Source organism: Stigmatopora argus, chromosome 3 (genome assembly GCF_051989625.1).
Source record: "Stigmatopora argus isolate UIUO_Sarg chromosome 3, RoL_Sarg_1.0, whole genome shotgun sequence".
NCBI lineage: Eukaryota > Metazoa > Chordata > Actinopteri > Syngnathiformes > Syngnathidae > Stigmatopora > Stigmatopora argus.
In genome coordinates, this window is record NC_135389.1 from 4400272 (window position 1) to 4421217 (window position 20946).

General features: G+C 40.7%; 1 protein-coding gene across 1 annotated transcript in view; it reads left to right on the forward strand.

Moving 5' to 3' along the window:
- The window catches only part of LOC144071216 (polypeptide N-acetylgalactosaminyltransferase 18-like), a 77281-nt gene that overhangs the window by 16590 nt on the left and 39745 nt on the right, over positions 1 to 20946 (forward strand). Inside the window, exons 2-4 of the mRNA XM_077596117.1 lie at positions 15480 to 15681; positions 15776 to 15942; positions 20490 to 20676. Coding sequence (XP_077452243.1) covers positions 15480 to 15681; positions 15776 to 15942; positions 20490 to 20676 — 556 coding nt within the window. The remainder of the gene's footprint in view (positions 1 to 15479; positions 15682 to 15775; positions 15943 to 20489; positions 20677 to 20946) is intronic.

Here is a 20946-nt window from a genome sequence, read left to right on the forward strand (position 1 = left end):
TTTTGGTGAGTAAAATATGGATATATTCCTAAATAATATTTCAATTCTATGAGGTTATTATTGATGATTTTCTATGTGTCGCAGCTGTAGCTGCAGTAGAGGTTTTATAGCCATAAAATAGTTTTTGAGGGTTGGATTGATTCCAACAGCAGAAGGCGTCACTAGGAAATTCATGGACCGCCACTGAGTTTGACATTCAAAAGGTGCACAGTGAGACAAGCAAAGATTCACGCTCACACTCATACCTATGGACAATTTTTATTGTTCAATCAAGTGTAGGCTTTACAAATAATAGTTAAGCATAGCTTGTTCTGTTGCAACGTTGCAAATGTAAACATAACATGAAAAAAGCAAAAGCACTGCATGGAATTTTATTTTTGCTTATAAGTGGAATGAGGATGGAAAGCCAATAAATGTTGATAAACCTGTTTGCAAGTGGTGCATCAAAGTAATCGTATATTTTTATATTTTCCTTGTTAATTATTTTTTTTTAAATTGTTTTTGTATAAATTGCTGTGGTAGAGTTGTTTTCCCATTGGCTATCTCCCAACACCTCGTTGGCCTCCCACTGGCTGTTGTTTTTGCATTTATTGCACTTATTCATTTGCATGGACTAATAAATAATGTTCTTATCTTTTGTCTCTTTTTTGGATGCATACAATTGCATACAAATTTGTATACTTTTATAATGTATTAATAATTTTATAATACTAATGTGCAGTATTACGATATACAACCCCGAAACAATGAGATGCAACTCTGAGTTGTGTATCGCATTACAATACCAGTCATTGAGTTCAGACATTTTTTGTCTTCTTTCTATTTTGTCACACCAATATATGATACAGGCAGTCGATGACTTACAACCAATGTTCCCTCAATTTTTTCAAATATCAGGGCATACAGACAACCTACCTGAGCACACTGACCACCATTAGCAGGTGTATTTTTACTACCCATAAATGATCTAGCCATAACATTTAATTATTGATATCCATACATAACACATCTCAATAAATGACTCTAGAATTTGTGCAAATCTGACTTACCTTATTTTTTACGTTTGTCCTTGAGGTACTCTCGCTTCCATTTAGTCCATATTTTTCCATCGGAAAACTCCCTCACAACTTTACCTTTGTTGCATGTTTTGCAGGACAGACCTTTTTCCCTCGAAAAACAAAAGATGTCCCCCAGTTTCAACGCTTGTTCTTCTGTTTGCATATACTCCGACAGCCATTTCAACTTAAAAGATGCACAGTTCTTCTTTAACGCTGGTTTGGGAAGTCGACGTAGCACATTCATGTTAGCTGAGTTAGCTTAAGCCTCATGCGCAAGTACTGTCAATGCCATAATTGGCTGTTTAGCGTGATTGCATCGTATCCAATGATTGGCTGGACACCTGCCACTCAATGAATTACACAGTAAAATGATACAGAAAGAAGTTATATACTAATATATTTGCAATGCGTTCACTGCGCTGGATAGGTTTTCTTGTGCACTGAGAGTGTATGACCAGTGCGCATTTGCGAACTTAGAGGAAACATTGCCTACGACCTATCCAAGTTACGTCTCTTCAACTTTACGACCGCAAACGTCATAAAGCAGGATTCATGACAGTGCAGTGTGAGTGTTACCTACGGCAGTTGGTTTCACTGCCGGAAGCGCACAGCTGGCGACCAAAAGAAATCCCAATTTTTTTGTCTTCTTATACCGAAAACGAAAAAAAAATACAGTCGCACCTCTACTTACGAATGCCTCTTGGTACGAAAATTTTAGGGTTACTAAACCTTTTGATATGCATATGAGTGTCCCAAGATATGAAAACAAGATCCAAGTCATGAAATCCCCCAAAACATCAATATATTTCCTGTTTCACAGTTCGTGGTTCCTGGGTTTGAATCCAGGTCAGTCCACCTGTGTAGAGTTTGCATGTTCCCCCCGGGACTCTGTGGGTACTCCGCTTTGCTCCCGCATTCCAAAAACCTGCATGGTATGCTGATTAGACACTCTAAATTACCCTTGGTATGAGTGTGAGCGTGAATGCTTGTCCACCTGCTCGTGTCCTGTGAATGGCTAGCCACCAATCCATGGTGTCCCCTGCCTTTTGCCCGAAGTCAGTTGGGGTAGGCTCCAGCACCCCCCCACACCCATTGTGAGGATAAAGCGATTCAGAAAATGAATGAATGATGGAGGGTTGGGGTGACGGTTCTTCAAAACACCAAGCATACCCTTTAGCCTCGTGTGTCGGGTTTGAAAATTTTAAGAAAAGGACTTGGATCCACTTAGGTGTGAGGCATCAAGTGGAGGCAACGAAGCGGCAGAAGAATATATTTTTAAAAATCAAATTGAAAAAGTGTTAATGAGTCATGCGATCGCCTACTTTGACGACGTTTGTCTTGTACATTTTAAAAACATTATTATAAGTTGTCAAAGAAAATGGTCTCTAGATTGTTGTTTCTAAAAATGTCAATCAATAAGCACTGCCGAAGGGGAGCTTAAAGCCAAACGGGTAAGAACCAGTGGCCAACAGTAAAATGGGTGAAAAATTATATGCCAAAGAAATCCTAAAAGGTTAATGAAATAGATTAAAAGTTCAATTTAATTCTTAATTTTAAGTATATTAAATAAATAAATAAATAAAATCAGACTTAGGCTTGTCGTCATCATTGACTAGACAAAAACCTAATTGTCATCATACCCAGCTGCGTATGACGAAATTGAAGGTGCTTCTCCACGAAGTGCACTTTTTATTAGGCGTGTGTTCATATGTTCGTGTGCTCTGTCTCTGTTGCCCAACATTAGCTTCCTCACTTTTGTGCACCTGCACTTCAACATGAATAGAATCTGCATGTTTATTATTCATTTTAATGGCTTGTTAAATAATTTTATTATAACTTTCTCTATTTTTTTCTGTTTCTCACATCTTTCATATAAAATTGGACACAAGTACTGCTCTACTTACGAAAAATTCAAGTTCCGAAAAAGTTCTGGAACCAATTAATTTCGTAAGTAGAAATACGACTGTACGGTGTAATACAATAGCTAAAAAAAGAGTTCAAAGTATAGTCGAAAAATTAATGGATAAAAAGATTAACAAGAAACAAAATAGCTCGAAGATGATACAGCATGTAAAACTTGTCATACAGCACAGTAGCCACAACATGGATCGACATACGACTAGATCGCGTTGCTGGTCTGTCGGAACAGAATGTGCCTGTAAGTCGACGATTGCCTGTATAAGAATATTCTTTTCGAAAGTGCAATTCAATTTACAAGGGAAATTCTCTTTGCATCTTTGTGTTCTTAGAGGGGTTTCTTAAAGAGCAGCTTCAACCACCAAAGTAATAAACAATGACAAGGTGACTGCTAACTAGACATTGCTGTTCATTCCTCTTTCAACCTCTGTAAGTGGCATATTTTATTTTATTTTTTGGCTGTATGTAGTCCAAACCTCAGCCGTAGAAAATAGTTCCTTCATAGCTTGGTTGGACACTCAATGCCCAAAACCTACTCACATTTGTGCTCTTACCAAACACCATTGAACCTTTTCACTTGTCCTTGTCCTCTCTAATTCTCTTTAACTTGCTGCATGAGTGACAGCAGGGAATATCAGCAAACTGAGGGTCATTGCTCCCTTAATCCGGTCTGATTTTGTGTGTCTGTGTGTGGCTGGTGTTGGGGGAACTGTGCTTGTGCAAGTGTGTAAACGAGTTGGAAGAGACAGGGTGACATAGAAGCAACTCTGTGTAGACTGGTGAAGGAACATTGCTTGAGGCAGCGCAATGTCCTCGGCTAATACCGCCAGAGATTAGCTGACAGCCTTCGTTTACAAAGTTTAAGAAATGTAAACATATGCCTTTTCTCAAGTAAGCAATCACAATTCTTGAAATGGTTAATAAAATCATAAATGGAAAAAAAATTAAATATAATACTCACAAGTGGAGAGACACCGCACAGGATATTGGATTGGAAAAACATTTGTATTTGTTCTAATTCGCCATTTATTAACAAAGTAACAAATAACTAGTGGTTTAATAGTACTAAAATGTGTTCAATATTACTAAAATTAGACGGATTTCACGGAGGGGAGAGGCGGACAGAGAGAGGGGGGGGAGAAGGAGGACGGGGACTTTTTACACGGCAACGTGCTCGTAACATAACATAATTTTTTTAAAAATAACTTGAGTTACGATCCAGACACTCAAAAATAAGTTTAATTTAACCTTACACTAAACTTAATTCTAATTTTGTTTTAAATTTTGATACCTTTCTTCTCCCGGGCTGGCTCTATTTGCCCCACCTCCACCCTGACTTTCAGATGCAACATATCTAGGGTTGTTTGCTTTTGTATTTCCTTCAAAAATGATGCACACAAATGTACTCACAATAGGATAACACACAACCACTTGCCAATGAGAAGTAGTATATACTCCTCTCATATTAGCGATCGGTCCGCCATTCGCACTGTCTAACGGGAAAAAAAACACACACAAAAATGCAACGCTCTGCCCAGTGCTCGTAGAGACATTACACGAGGGAGTTGCGACCAGAAAGACAGTGATGATGATGTTCTTATGAGCAGCCTGTCGCGTCCGCTGTATGCTCGTAAATCAAAATTTGTCTTGTATCTCAAGATAAATATTTGCCCGAAATTTTACTCGTATCTCAAATTGCGCGTATGTCGGGGCACTCGTATATCGAGGTACCACTGTATTGAGAAATGTAGCCCGTTTCTCCAGTCAGATGAAGCAGCCTTCTGATAGCCTCAGTTTTTTGACCATACGACATGATTTGTATTATGAAGATCATTATTAAATGGGTTAAATATAACTTTCTTGACCTGTCGTCTGAGTTCAAGACAGGCATTGAAGACTTTGGAAACTCACCCATTAATAATAATAATAATAATCGGACATAGGCCTGCTTCCCTGCATTTGGTCCAACCACGTTCCACAACCGAGCGAACCGTAACACAAAACTATCATGAAAAGGGATTTTGAAGCATATTCAATTAATTTTCCTTACCACTTATCCACACAAGGGTCATGGTGGTGCTGGAGCCTATCCCACCCAACTATGAGGACCAGGCGGATGACACCCTGAATTGTTGGCCAGTCAATCGCAGGGCACAAGGATACAGACAGCCATACACGCTTACAGCCATACCTGGGGGAAATTTAGAGTGTTCAACCAGCCTAGCCTGCATGATTTTGGAATGTGGGAGGAAACTGGAGTACCCAGAGAAAACCCATAATAGCCTGCGGAGAACATGCAAACTCCACACAGGATGGTCCGAACCTGGGATTAACCCCTCAATCTGTGAACTGTGAGGCTGATGTGCTAACCACTCGTCCACCAGGCAAATTAAACTAATCGAATAAAATTTAAAATTATAATTCCAATTTAAGACCGCCATTTTAAAGGCCATCTATGTAGATTGGTACAATCACGTTTTGTTGGGGTTTTTGGGTGGATGTGTGGGTGTTTTTTCCTGTGTGTGCTGTCCGGGTGATTGTGTGCGTTTCGCCTCTGGTGTCCAGATGTGGTCCCAGTGTTTATTGTTTTGTATGAGTACTTTTGTATTAAAATTCCATAACTTGTGCACCACAACTTTCCTCGCCGTTTTCTGCCTGCTTCTCACCTCCTGGGTTCTACTTCGCAGCGCACCCTAAGCAAATCATGACAGGTACTTTAACTATCATCTAACCCTAACCTATCTCATGAAGCTAATTTTGTTCTTAGATTTACTATACATAGTGTACATATATTGAATTAATAGCTGAACAAAGAATAATCAAATGATTGATTTAAAGCATTCTATAACACCTCTGTTAAAACAGCAATTAAAAGCATTTTTATCATCACCCTTGAGTGCTTCGTCTCCTACAACGCACTGAAAATGAGGGTTGGGGCCGTTGCGGTGATATTAAATCATTCTGATAATGTGTTGACCTATGGGAGTGCAGACACAGATGACTTCAGTATTATGTTAGCAGGAAGAGAGGATGGACAGGACAGTGAATAAACACTGCACATGTATATTATGTAGTCTTGCTGGGACAGGATAACTGTTTTCTCTCAGAGGGGCTTGTGTTTCATTTGGGATTGGTTGGTTAATTTAGAGGTGACTAAGGCTTGACGTGATATTGTTGCTTTCTGAATGTCATAATTATAATTTAACATCTTAGATCGGTGGGCAAGTTATTCGGAAACATAAGTACATTAGTGCCTTGCGCAGTGAGTTTCTTTGTTCGTTGATCTCATCCATAGCTAAAAACTGATGGGCAATGCCATTAATCTGGTCAGGCCTCTGCCAAAATAATAATAATTTATGAGCATAAAAATTTGGCAGTATAAAAAAAATATACTTTTTCAAGATAAAATGGTAACCTATTTTAGTACATTTCTGAATACTAACAATAATAACAATTTATTAGTGTGGCTGCCTCGTGGTTTAGAGGTTCACCCTCTTGACTTCGGTGCGGGCTTGATTCCCGCTGGTGTCGCAATAATTGTGAGTGCAGATGATGCTCGTTTGTCTCTCTGCGTGCCTTACGGCTGATTGGAGACCAGTCTAGGATGTAGTCTGTCTTTCACCCGAAGTCAGCTGGTTTAGGCTCCAGAAACCCGCGCAACCCTTGCTGTGAAAGAGGAATGAATTTCTAAGCATAAAAATTTGACAGTGCAGATAAAAATACTTTTTTTCAAAAACAAAACAGTAAAATCTTTTAGAAGAAATATGCTAAACAAGTGATAAAATAATCAATTAATAAGTAGGTGTACTTTACATGTAAATTCTCTAATTCGTTCCACGGTCCTCACGCAACTACCAACTAAACCAGGCATGGGCAAACTACGGCCCGCGGGCCATATACGGCCCGTTAGACCTTTTAATACGGCCCGCCGACGTAGTCCAAATTCTTATAAAAAAATGTAATTTTTATTTGTTTATTTGTTTATTTTTTTTATTTGTATGCAGTCAAAATACAGGAAATCATTGGATGACCTGCATGAGCAATTCTGCCGTCGGTTTTGTGATTTTGGAAAAATTGACAGCTTGTGTCATGTCCTTTCTCACAAGACCCGGAAACGGTTCCACAGGAGTGGGAGTTGGAACTGATTGATCTCCAATGTGACAAGTTCAACTCCCTGAAAGTCTCTGAGTTTTAGGCTTCATTAAGTGCAGCCAAATTTCCAAACATCCAGAAGATAGCACAGAGGATTCTGGTGTTATTTGGCTGCACATGTGTGAACAGACCTTTAGTCTGATGAAAACCAAGAAAGCACCCCATAAATCCCATATGAGTGATGAGTATGTTCATACTTCAGTCCTTTTTTTCTGTTTATGTTTCATATGTATTGTTAACGGATGCAGTTTTTATATGTATCGTATCTTGTGCTGACCCGGCCCGCCTGTCAAATTTTTAAAGTCAATGTGGCCCCCGGGCCGAAAAGTTTGCCCAACCCTGAACTAAACCCTTTAAAATTATTCAAAGTATCCCAATCGTGTATGAAAGATGTGAAAAACACACAAAAATGACAGAAAATTATGAGAAAATTATTTATTAATGTCTTAAAATGTATATTGTGGCCAAAAATCCCTGTGAAGGTGTGCCCTGCGAAAGGAGCCCACTTTGTAGTACTACTTACATTTTAGACTTTTACGTTTGCCTCATATGTGTGTGTGTGTGTGTGTGTGTATGTGTGTGTGTGTGTATGTGTGTGTGTGTGTGTGTGTGTGTATGAAAATATGTGTCGCGCTGCATTTGTACAGTTTTTAATCGCTTAATAAGGGGAATTGCAATTATTAATAAGGAGGCATTTAGCTGAGCTGGACAGTTATGAAAGAGAGAATCTTGAAACATGGATAGTGGGTGTTGTGAGACAGCCAATTGAATTGAATTGAATGCTTTTATTGTCATTATATGAGATAGAATGAGAGCGATGAAATGAGAGCCCAGTAGATGGTAGCGATGTCTCTAAAGTGAGAATCAATGCATTTGCAACAATATTTTCAAAATAAAATAACAGATAGGGAAATGCCTTTACTTTTTGGGGGAATTTCTTAACTTGGATCTTTTTCGTATCTCGAGTCACTCATTTGCATTTAAAAAAAAATTGTAACCTCAAAATTTCGTACCTAGAGGCATTCATAAGTAGAGGTATGACTGTACATATCAGGTACTGGTATTTTGTTCTCATCTCAATTTCTGAACGACTTTATCCTCATTAGGGTCACGGGGGGTGCTGGAGCTTATCCCAGCTGACTCCCGGCCAGAGGCGGGGGACACCCTGAATCGGTGGCCAGCCGAACGCAGGGCACAGGGAGACGGACAACCATGCACTCTCACACCCATAACAAGGGCCAATTTAGAGTGCCCAATCAGCCTACCATGCATGTTTTTTGGAATGTGGGAGGAAATCAGAGTATGCAGAAGAAACATGCAAACTCCACACAGATGGACATGACCTGGATTTGAACCCAGGCTCACAGAGCTGTGAGATCGATGTGCTAACCACTCGCGCCACCGGGCCGCCTTAATGGACCAATATTAAAAAGAAAGATTACAATGCATCATAACAAAACAAAACAAAAATGCTACTTTCCATGTCGCATGAAGACATGCCATTTTGCGCGGTACACAAACTTTTTTAATCAATGTTTGTGATACAGTGGTACCTCGACATACGAGCAGCTCTACCTACGAGATGCTCAAGCTACGATGAAAATTTCGATCAAATGATTTGCCCTAGATACGAGAACATTTTTGAGATGCGAGAAAGCCAGGTGGCCATGGCATCTCTTTAGTGTATAAAATATATCTACAAGCACGGGGCGGAGCTTTGCATTTTCCCCCATTAGTCAATGCATAATAATACATACAAAGTGAACAGAGTTGCAGAGTTGTGCAAAGAAAAGGCGAACATTGACAATCAACATTAAGCGCAAAATAATTGAAAAATATGAGAGTGGTGTACGTGTTACCTAGCTTGCTTTTCCGCCGGCGCAGTGACATTCATGACGAGATAGAGAGCCTTCTTTTATTGTGGATAAAAGATAAACAGTTAGCAGGAGATAGTGTGACCGAGTCAACTAAATGTGAAAAAGCCAGCGGAATTTACATGGATTTGATGACAACGAAAGGATCTGAAAAGGGGGAGTCTTCAACACCTTCAGAACCCTTTAAAGCGAGTCATGGCTGGTTCGAAAAATTTAAAAAAAGATCTGGAATACACTCGGTAATCAGACACGCGGAAGCAGCAAGTTCCAATTCGAAAGCCGCGGTGGAATTTATCAAGACATTTGCCTCCATTATCACCCAGGAAAGTTACAACGAAGTGGCAAGAGTTTTCGGATTTTGTAGAAAAGAGGCACCCTGACAAGCTGGCAAGTGCTCGCGCGTTAGCGTATTGTGATGACATTTGTGCGCGTCATTTTTGAAACATTTTGAAGGGAAGGCAAAAACAAACAACTCTTGATGCGTACGTTTTGAAGACTGAACGTCCGGGTGGAGTCAACCCGTAGAACAAAGGTAAAAAAGATTAAAACAAAATTAGAATTCAGTTTTGTGTAAAGTTACATTAAACGTATGTTTGAGTGTGTCTGTATATATTAATCCAAATTAATTTAAATTAGTTTTTTCGGTTACGAGTGCGTCGCCGTGGATAAAGTCTTTTTAACTTTCAAAATAAGATGAATTGTCATTAAAATGTACCTGGCACTCAAATAATTGGGACAACCCATATATAAATCTTATCATTATCATTGATCAGCTATGTTCATCAAAATTAAATGCAATAATAAAATTGTGAAACAGTTTGTTGTATTTTCTCAATTTTTTTATACCACACTGGTAAGGTTTGGTGGAAAATGTGATAAGAGTAGAAATTTGTGCCAGGGTGTATTGAAAAATGTAATCAGCAGGCTGGGCATAGATGACAATTCAGAGGGAGAAAAGAAAATATTTTAGTAGACGTGAAGTTTTGCAGAAATGTGTGGTGTGCTATATCCATAAATTTGAATGAAATGCCAGGAACCCTCTGAACTCATGTAATCTGCCAGTGAGGTCAGCCAGTGTTTCCTCATCCACTCATGCAGTGACCTTTAACTGGAACAAACCAGTTTCTCCTTCTAGGAGGTAGAGGATGAACAGCCCCCCTGGAGTGCCTCCTGTTAACTATGACTATTGTCATATTTTTTCCACACTTACTCATCAATTGAATCTTGTTTAAAAAAAAACACTATTTTAGGACCAACAAAGATCCATACATTTTGAAAGCGTGTCTGAAGCTGGAAAATACAGACAGGAGGGCAACATACGCCCAGAGAGCGAATATCTACACAACTCATATGCCAGGGGTGCCAAACATGCGGCTCCCGGCTCTCTGCTTCTTATGATATTTTATATACAGTGGTACCTCTACATACGAGCAGCTCTACCTACGAGATGCTCCAGATACGAGGAAAATTTCAAGCAAATAATTAGCTCTAGATACGAGAAAAATTTCGAGATGCGAGAAAGCCAGGTGGCCATGACATGAGAGGCTGTTTATCAATGTAGCACACTGTCTTTTTTGTTGTGTCTCTTTCGTGTACAACAGATATCTACGAGCACTGAATGATTTCTTTACACGAGTTTCTCCTACACATGGACCAGAAAACGCACAACGCGCATGCGCGAGCAAAAAGAGGGCTTTCTGGGTAATGAAGTATACTCGTGCACACAACACCAATAGCCAATGGCACCCTTTCTCAGAATAAAACTTCATTACCGACAATCAATACGTGGGTAGGCTGAGCTGTTGCATTTCCTGTTTTTCCTTCCTTAGCCTGTTAGCTCCCGCGATCGCTCATTCAAGACTACTTCTCATTGGCAAGTGGTCGTGCGTTATCCTATTGTGAGGACATTTGTGTGCATCATTTTCGGAATATTTTGAAGGAAATACAACAGTAAACAGCCCATTGATAGCGAACGTGAGGGTGGAGGCATGGCAAACAGCTAACCCGGAGAATGAAGGTAAAAAAAAAAATAGAATTCAGTTTTGTGTAAAGTTACATTAAACGTATGTTTGAGTGTGTCTGTATATATTAGTCCAAGTTAATTTAAATGTGTTTGTTCGGTTACGTGTGCGTTGCCGTGGCTAAAGTCCCCCCGAAATCTTTCCTCCTTCTTTGTATGCTGAAAGTCGAGCCTGTCCTGTCTTATTTCTGGCATACGTTTTTACAATAATAATAATAATCGGATATATGCTTTGTCATCATCATTGACTCGACAAAAGCCTAATTGTCATCATACTCAGCTGCGTATGACGAAATTGGTAGTGCTTCTCCATAAGGTGCGCTTTCCCGGCAAAAGGCCCAAATAAGTGATAATTTCAGACTCGTTGGCATTCTGCCGTGATGGATACATCGCATCACCCCCCAAGCGGATCACTTACCTCTCACTGTCTCCTCACTTACCTTCAGTTAGCCAGTTATTACACAGAAGGGATTGTGTCGTGCTTCAGTCAGCCAGCAGGAGGCAGATCGCCCCCCAACGTCCTTCATGTTTCCTCACCCCGAAGTTGTTACACAGAGGGGATTGTGTGTTGTGCTACTGCAATTCAGAGTCCTGATGGCTGTGGGAAAAAACTGTCCTTAAGGCTATTTGTCCGTACTTTGTGAGAACTGTAGCGTCTGCCAGAGGGAAGCAGCTGGAACAGGTTGTGACCAGGGTCGTATGGGTCCCCGACAATGTTCCTGGCTCTGCTGAGGTAACAAGGGCTGGCAATGTCTTCCAGTGAGGGCAGAGAGCAGTCGACGATCTTCTGGGCAGTGTTAATCACTCTCTGCATGGCCTTTTTGTCTGCTGCCGTGCTTCCAGCGTACCACACTGTGATGCAGTATGCCAGGATGCTCTCCACAGTGGCGCTATAGAAGGTTATCAGAAGCTTAGTGTCCAAGTTGTTCCTCCTGAGTACCCTGAGGAAATGGAGTCATTTCTGGGCCTTCTTCACTACTGCTGTGGTGTTTGTAGACCAGGAGAGCTTATCCGTGACGTGGACCCCCAGGAATTTAAAGGACTGGACCCTGTCTACACATACTCCATTTATGAGGAGTTAATATAACAGTCTTTCAGATAACCACAGCCTAAAAAACATCATAGCATTTCGGTGGCCTCAACGACAAATCGTACTTAAGTATTAGTCGCCGGAGCAGCCAAAGTACAGTACAGTCAAACCTCTACAGTACAGTCATACCTCTACTTACGAATGCCTCTAGGTACGAAAATTTCAGGTTACAATTTTTTTATATGCAAATGATTGACTCGAGATACGAAAAGGATCCGAGTTACGAAATCCCCCCAAAAGTAAATGCATTTCCTTATGCGTTATTTTATTTTGTGAGGATAAGATGTTCAGAAAATTAATGAATGAATAATTTGACCTTACAGAAACTTTTAAAATTTCCAGACCCTCAGTAAAAGGATATTTTTTCTTGCTTTGAAAAACAGTCAAGTTAATGTTAAATAAGATGATGCTATATTGTCATGAATCTGTCTGGGTTTCAGCAGTTACTCTCTCACCGAAACCCATTTTCTATGGAACTCGTGCAAAATAATGATTATTGATGATTTAGGATCGGTGCTCTCTTGATCTTACACATTTACAAAAGCTAAATAGTAATTGAATTAGTTTAGGGTAAGGCATCTGCCCTTCTCTTAGGTGAACAAGCTCACAAAGATGGTGGTTGCACCAAATTGTTTATCTGTGCTCACACCCTGTGATACTCTTTCTTTCTGCTTATGTGGCTTTGCAGTCTCAATGGGCTATAATTTACCAAGCATGTCTGCACCTTTCAGATAACATCCTAAATCTTCTGGCTTGTTTTTTCCCCTTGATTCTGTCTGCTATGACACTGTCCATCGGGATTATGTAACAGCGCTAACCTCCTTAAACTATGAACCTCAGTTGGCATAGGGTTACTATTTCATCAGACTCGTCTGCTTTGTGTGGTTGAATTTAATGAAACAAACTCCACTTGCCATCTAATTTTATCTCCTTTGGTCCTGTCCAGATTGATCTACTTCTCCCGTTTCTTTCATTTTTCATAAGCTTGTTGAAACAAACATGTTTTCTAGTGCACTGTTTTCATTCTCTCTTATGCTTTAGATCATTCCCACAGAGGTTAAGCGCATTATCTTGTCAGAGCCAAAAAATATTTCTACAAATGCAAATGTTTTGTTCAGAGGAGTAAAAGTCATTCATTTTTTGTTGCATATTTTAAAATATCCAAACAGCAACTGACACTGGTGTGTATTTTAAGTAAGGGAGGACATGATGTTATGTGATGGACTATGTTAAAAATTTGTGTAAAATTGACATTTACTCAGATTGATCTGAGTTTCATTGGCAGTCACAGAAAAAGATTGTTCCAAGCTTTTTTCTCACTAGAACTAAGTAGCCGCAAAGGAAAGGCAGGATCTTATCCCTGTTGACTTCGGCCACAAGGCGGGGGACACCCTGAATTGGTGGCCAGTCAATCGCAGAGCACGAGGAGACGGACAAACATTCATGCTCACACTCATAGCTCGGGGCAATTTAGACTGTTCAACCAGCCTACAATGGATGTTTTTGGAATGTGGTAGGAAAGCGGAGTACCCAGAGAAAACCCACGCAGGCAAAATCCACACAGGTGGACCGACCCAGGTCCCCACTGTGAGGCCGACACGCTAACACGTTTTTTTTTGGTGTTGCTGGTTTTGTGTTTTTGCTGCTTTTCTATCTTTTTTCATTGCATTTTAGTATTTCTTATTGCTTCCCCCTATACTTTGCTTTGTACTTTGTGCTTTTTGCTTTGTTGTTTTTTTTGCGACTCGACTCCACACTCCGTGTGGCTTGGTTTTTTTGTGCTAGTCCTAGACGTCTTTGGAGCCGTTCAGCCGTGCCTCCGCTGTCATGAACACGGGATGCAATGGGAGAGTTGTGTTCTTCATCCCCCCACCGGCCTCTCCGCTGCTGCTGATTGGGTGGTAGGACATTTTAGGAGAATCTAGGCAAGGAAGATGACCAGCTCCAGACTATTGAGGGACTGTGTGGATCATATTGAAAGAGTGATTATGCATATTTAACCTCAGCAGAAGATCCCCACCTTGTGGACTTCCTGTGTCGAAGTGGCGGAGCAACTCACCCGAGGGGGTCGCCGCCCTTTGCCTCGTTGTCGCCATTGTCGCCATCGCCGAGAGGGTCTCAGCCCTGCACCTTGTTGTCGCCGAGAGGGTCTCCGCCCTCGGAATCAAAGTCCTCGTCGAGAGGGTCTCCGCCCTCGGCCTCAAAGTCCTTGCCATCGCTGAGGGGGTCTCTACCCTCGGCCTCAAAGTCCTCGCCAAGAGGGTCTCCGTGATCAGCCTCAATGTCCTCGCCGAGAGGGTTTCCGCCCTCGACCTCAAAGATCTTGCCAAGAGGGTCTTCGCCCTCAGCCTCAAAGCCCTAGCCACAGATTGGACAGGCTGATTGGACAGGCTGATTGGGCACTGTCAATTGCCCCTAAGTATGAGTGTGAGCATGAATGGTTGTCCATCTCCTCGTGCCCTACCATCGGCTGGCCACCGATTCAGGATGTCCCTCGACCCTAGTGAGGATGAAGCGGTTCAGAAAATGAATTAAAAAAAAAAATTCAACCAGCCTACATACATGCATGTTTTTGGAATATGGGATATTATCTATTATTATATTTGTTGGTATTGTCAGTAGCTTTTTTTGACCCGAACTAAGTGTGTATTTGTCTGCTTTTATGTGAATCAAACTGTTGAGGGTCCCTTCTGGTAAATAAGTCAAATATTTTTTATCGTTTGTGTAAACTTTGTTCATAAAATGGGGATTTTGTTACCTGTTGCAACTGTTTTTTGTGGCAAAATGTTTCGAATAACTGGCCCACAATCATACTCAAACTCACAAATAAAGCCACCCTCACTTGAAGTAGCTGCTTGAACAGTGGAGGAAGGAAACGTTGTCTCTGCAGGCGAGGGGATTCAAGTAATAGTGGTATTGATGTCACTGTTGTTGTTACATCAGAGGAACTGCATGTGGTGCTTGAAAGCAAATCAACTTCAACCCACATAAAATGTTTTCGCTTGCAGTGCTCAACTGTTGCCATGACGACAACAGCAGCTACCCCATCTTTAGTAATAAAGCAGTATGCAATGATTTTATATACTAAAGCTCTTCAAATCTTAACAGCAAAACAAGTGATCAGTTAATATAACTCACGTATGAAGCCACCCTGCAAATGTACACAACAAAAACATTGGCTTACTGTCACTTAACATCATAATTTGAATGCAGCAGGATTCAGAATTGTATTATTCATCTTCTGGTTGCACAGGAGACACAATTGTCCCAGAACCAAATACAATCCAATAGTGATGGAGCTTGAGGAGTAGAGGGAGAGAAAACTGGAGCATTGAAATGCGAAATCATGTACTTTCTTATCCCCACAGATAAACCCAAGAAGGAAGGTGAAGATGTTTCATCTTCATTAGCCACAGATCCCAGCTCCTCAATGTTTGATCACTGGGGTCACCACCTGGGCCCAGGGAGTCGAAAGGTTGCCATCAAAAAGTTTCGGTATTTTGGTTATAACAGCTACCTCAGTGACAGGCTCTCCATCACGCGGCCAATCCCGGATTTTCGCCCTGACGGGTCAGTAAGTCACATCGCTGACAGCTGCCTTAATGGGTGGTATCTACTCTTATAGCGGTGTGTTATAGTCTAATTCCTCGCTTTTATGTCTCAGATGTAAGAACATGTGGTATTCTTCTGACCTTCCTGAACTGAGTATCATCTTCATCTTTGTCAATGAGGCCTTGTCTGTGTTGCTACGCTCTGTGAACACTGCAATCCAGAGAACTCCATCACATATACTCAAGGAAATAATACTAGTGGACGACCACAGCACCAATAGTAAGGATGATTAAGATTTCTCCCTGCTTTTTATCTTGACTTAAGACCAATGTTCCCTCTAAGTTGCGCGCGTGCGCAATTACGCACTACTCTCGTCTTCTCTGCGCACAGCAAATCCTATGGAGCGCACAAAATAAAATCCCTTTTTTTTTTTTTGCTGTGAGGCCGACGCGAGAACCACTCATCCGCCGGGCCGCCCATTCATATATATTATATAGATATATAGATATATAGATATTAATCATTACATTTTATTATTACTAAATCATTTATGTGTAGTATACATACGCCTGCTTATGGCAGGTGTGATACGGGTGTGTGCCCATAGCGAGCAATGATGACGTTGCTTACACCGGTACTCAGTGTCCTCAGGGAGGTTGTCTTTCTGCCCAGACAAACAACAAATTAGAGGGAACATTGCTTAAGACTGCTAACATCATATTCATTATCGATTTCGGGTGATAAGTTGCACCTGAGAATAAGTCGCACCACCCAGTGAATTCATTCATTCATTCATCTGGTCGCCAGTCAGTTGTAGGGCACACCGAGAGACAAACGACCTTCCGCACTGCCAATCATACCGCGACCAGCGGAAATCAAGCCCATGTCTGCCCACACCAAAGTCAGGCGAGTGAACCTCTACACCACGAGGCGGCCCAGCCAGTGAATACACAATGAAAAAGAATATATATATATATATATATATATATATATATAGTCACACTGGAGTATGAATAACATTTTTGGTAGGGAAATCTTTTATGTCATCAGAAACCAAGAAAGAAACAGACATTGAAGTAACAATGATAAAATTGAGAAGAACAGGGTAAATAAGTGTCAGTTAGCATAACAATTTTTCAAATAACTACAGCCTAAAAAAACACAACATTGGTCATAGAGGAAAATAAAAGTTGCATTTGAGTATTTGGCCTCGCTAAACTATGAAAAAATTCACATATATTCTGCATACGGTACTTGTTTGTAATTATTTTAGTTTTAGGCAATTTTATTTATGAGCCAGCATAGGCAAATTTCAGATTTTTATTTTTCAGGGGTTTGCGTGGGTTTTCTTCAGGTACTCCAGTTTCCTCCCACATCCCATAAACATACAGAGTAGGCTGGTTGAACACGAAATGCCCCCAGGTATGAGTGTGATCGTGAATGGTTCTTCTCCGTGTGCCGTGCGATTGGCTGTCCACCGATTATAAGCAGTTCAGGAAAATGAATGAATGAATGGATGTTGTGAACATGCAAGTTACCTCTGCACAATATGCAATAGGGATCCACAGAAATAAAAATTCTTGTCCAAAACAAAACCCTAATATTGGGAAACAAAGGCCAAAAGACAAATTAAAAAGTGGTGAAATAACAGATGCATTGTTAGGTATAGGTTCAGTGGGACTTTAGTTTGGGTTATTGTATAAACTTGGCTGTTTCCCTTCATGACTTGTCCTTGTGATTACCCATTGATTTGACCTGTCGATTCCCACCCCTGGTGTCTGTCCTAGTCGATGCCTCTCGTGACACCCATCTGTTTCTGATTGTCTCGTCAATTCCTATGTGTCTATTTAAACTCTTTGTCAGCCCTTTGTCAAATCGTCTGCCCATGTTTTTTCGTGTCTGGTTATATACTTCTAGTCTAGTCTTTCTTAACCCCTGGGTTCAATGAGTCAGTCTCAGAGGTTCAGTGGACTATTCGTCTATTCACGAGTACACAGTGGTGGTCGGTGCATTTTCTCGTAGCGCCTTCAACGTATCAATCCAACCCTCAAAAACTATTTTATGGCTATAAAACCTCTACTGCAGCTAGAGCTGCGACACATAAAAAATAATCAATAAATCAATGCACAAAAATGGGGTAAAATCCACTTCCTATCAGCATTTCATGATTAAATACAAATACTGGAGCTTTTCACACATTAAAACCAGGCCAGGGGGGCGATTTTCCCGGGAAAAGACAGCGATGAACGTCAATGGCATACGGGCAAACATTGCCCGAAAATGGGGTAAAATCCAGCCGAAAACAGCATCTATTGATTAAATACAAATACTGGAGCTTTTTAGACATCAGAATCAGGCCTGGAGTATCATTTCCCCGGTAAAAAGACAGCGATGAATGTCGATACGTCCATACGTGAAATGACAAAAAATGCACTAAAATTAGGTCAAATCCACTTCCTAGCAGCATTTATTGACTGAATACAAATACTGGAGCTTTTGAGACATTACAACCAGCGCAGGGGGGTGATTTCCTCGGGGAAAGACAGCGATGGACGTCAATGGCGAAATGGCAAAAATTAAACTGGGATAAAATCCACATCCTAGCAGCATTTAGTGATTAAATACAAACACTGGAGCATAAATACAATCACTGGAGCTTTTCAGATATCAGAACCGGGCCCACGATTGAAATATTATGTAGGAATATAGCCATATTTTACTCACCAAAAATCCTTTTTAACTGTACACAATATCCATCCTCCTTTCTGTCTTCCTTCTTTCCTATTGCCATCGAAGCTAATGATGAAAGTCGAGCCTGTCCTGTCATATTTCTGGCATAGTCCGTTTTGAAAATGGCTTTAAATCAACACAACAATATACTATTTGCTTGTGGAGCTAAGTTAGCACACTGAAAGTGCCGCACACACCATTTTCCCGGCTGTAACAGGCTTGCTAGCTTCGGAGTTGACCGCCCTTTCTTAATGATGTCCATTATTTTTCTGGAAAAGTCTGTCTGGAAAATAGCTTTGTGAGCGAATCTGCAACAGAATCCATTTGTTTTTGCTTCTGTCGGCCATTGTGGGTGGAGTTTGCGATCTCTGGCTGCTTTGGCCCCCCTACTAGCCAATCATAGTTGGTGAAAGCAATGACGTATCCCAGCCAGCAAAATGCCAATGCCTATGAAAAATCATTGTGGGGTTGCCAATTCGAAATCTGATTGGTTAAAAGCAACAGTCTTGTTAAATGCAGCAGACCCCGCAGAACTGATTTTGAAGGCTTTGAGGCAGATCTGATCTGGCAACAAATAATGGCTGAAATGTGATTGGTTAAATGCTTCAATATGAAAACACATCTTGAAGCAGTGCAACCAGGGGCGAAAGCAATGAAAGGAAGCTAACAGACCATTTGGAATAATAAGTATTGATGGACAAAATATAATATGATTCAGATATTTCTTAGGCCAGCAGAGAAGGCCTTGAGGCCCTGACGGCCCGCCACTACGATTACATGCCCCGCTTGACTTTCACTGGCTGTAGATGATCATGTGACATTGCTTGGCCAATCAGTACTGCGAGGAATTTATATATCTTGAATTTTAATATGTATATATTTTATTTTACACTAAAGTAGGGTTCGGTGAGTGCGCTTATGAAACTGGGGTTCGGTAGCTCCAACAAGGTTAAGAACCACTGTTCGAGTCCAATGCTCCTCAGGTCCCGCCAAGTTTAGTTACTCTGCTTTTGCTTGTTTCCTTTTTGTGAAGTTTGTGTTACAGAATTAATTAGAATTACAGAATTCTTTAGTGCACCCCATTCTGTCGTCTCGGCCTGCTTCCGTGCCTTTGGGTCAAACTCCCACCACCATTCAAGTGCTTAACATGCAAGGTTACCTCTTTAGTTAGCTGTTCAGAGGAGGTAATTGCTAATAGTTGTGGTTGAGCTAACATAACCTGACTTACCAAACATGTTGCCTCTAGTAGCAAGCAAAGTGCACTACACTTGCACCAACACAGCTGGACCACTAAAGCTATGTAGTTGCTTCTAGCTGACTGACAGGATGATCATAACTCTGGACAGCGTTTTTCCATGACTATGGTAGCTACCCATTGGTGACCTGGTTATGATTAGTAAAGGCCGCATTCTCCCAGACATGGAGGTTGGCGAGGCCAGCCTGTAAGATGTCTCAGGTGAGGTAAACTGCAGTTTAAATATGATGTGGGATATCTACAAAAATTATTGTTAAAATTATTATTACTGTTGTGTTTCACAGTATATCCTTATTATCTGTAAAGCACATGACACATACCAATCTTTAGATTGATATTAAAATACGGTTAATCACGCAATAGCTTACCATAAAAACCTGAAAACAAAAACAGGAGTTCTTGAAGACCAACACATTCTCCCTTCCCATTATAATTCTAACACGAATGTTGCACATACACTACCTATTTTGACACACTCTTGTCTCATCCTGTCTTTCCTATTCTTAATTTTTCTGCTCGATTTGTGAAACATTATTGATGCTGTTCTGCTTGTTAATGTTTCACTCGGGTTCAAATTTAAATGGCTGAACAGATGACATGTTTATTTCACTAAACAGTCACAAATGGGACCCGAAGCCTAGCAGTCCAACCAAAATATGTCACTACAAAGAGGGCATTGCGATGTCAACAACAATGATGACAATTTCTTTATGTATTTGTTTTCTCCTTGCTATAGCCACGTGTAATGTTACAACCGATCATTGTTAAGGTTTTAGTCATAGAAATTGAGTCTTTATAATTTTTATTAGCTTCACTGAAATAGCATGACTTTTTTCCCCAGTGGAACTCAAAGAGCACCTTCAAAGTTTTGTAGATGAGATGAATGCTCAACATGGACCTGAGTTCATCAAAGTGGTCCATCACCAGAAACAAGAAGGACTTATCAGATCCAGAGTGAGTGGGTGGAGGGTTGCTTCAGCAGCTGTGGTTGCTTTTTTTGACGCACATGTGGAATTTAACACTGGGTGGTGAGTTTGACTTTACTTCTTTTAAATGTGGGAAAAAAGTATCCAAGTATTTTTTGTTTGGACGTATATTTTCCCCATAGAACAATATTTTTTCCTCCGAAATTCGATCACTGTTTCCTTTGTCTTACTGGCGTTGATGTAGAGGTGGTTTTGCCTACACCAGTCAACAAAGGCTGTGATGACTCCCCTGTACTCTAGGTCATTCCCATCCATCACTCGTCCAACAATAGCGGTGTTGTCAAAGAACTTCTGGAGGTTTCGCGTTAAGAT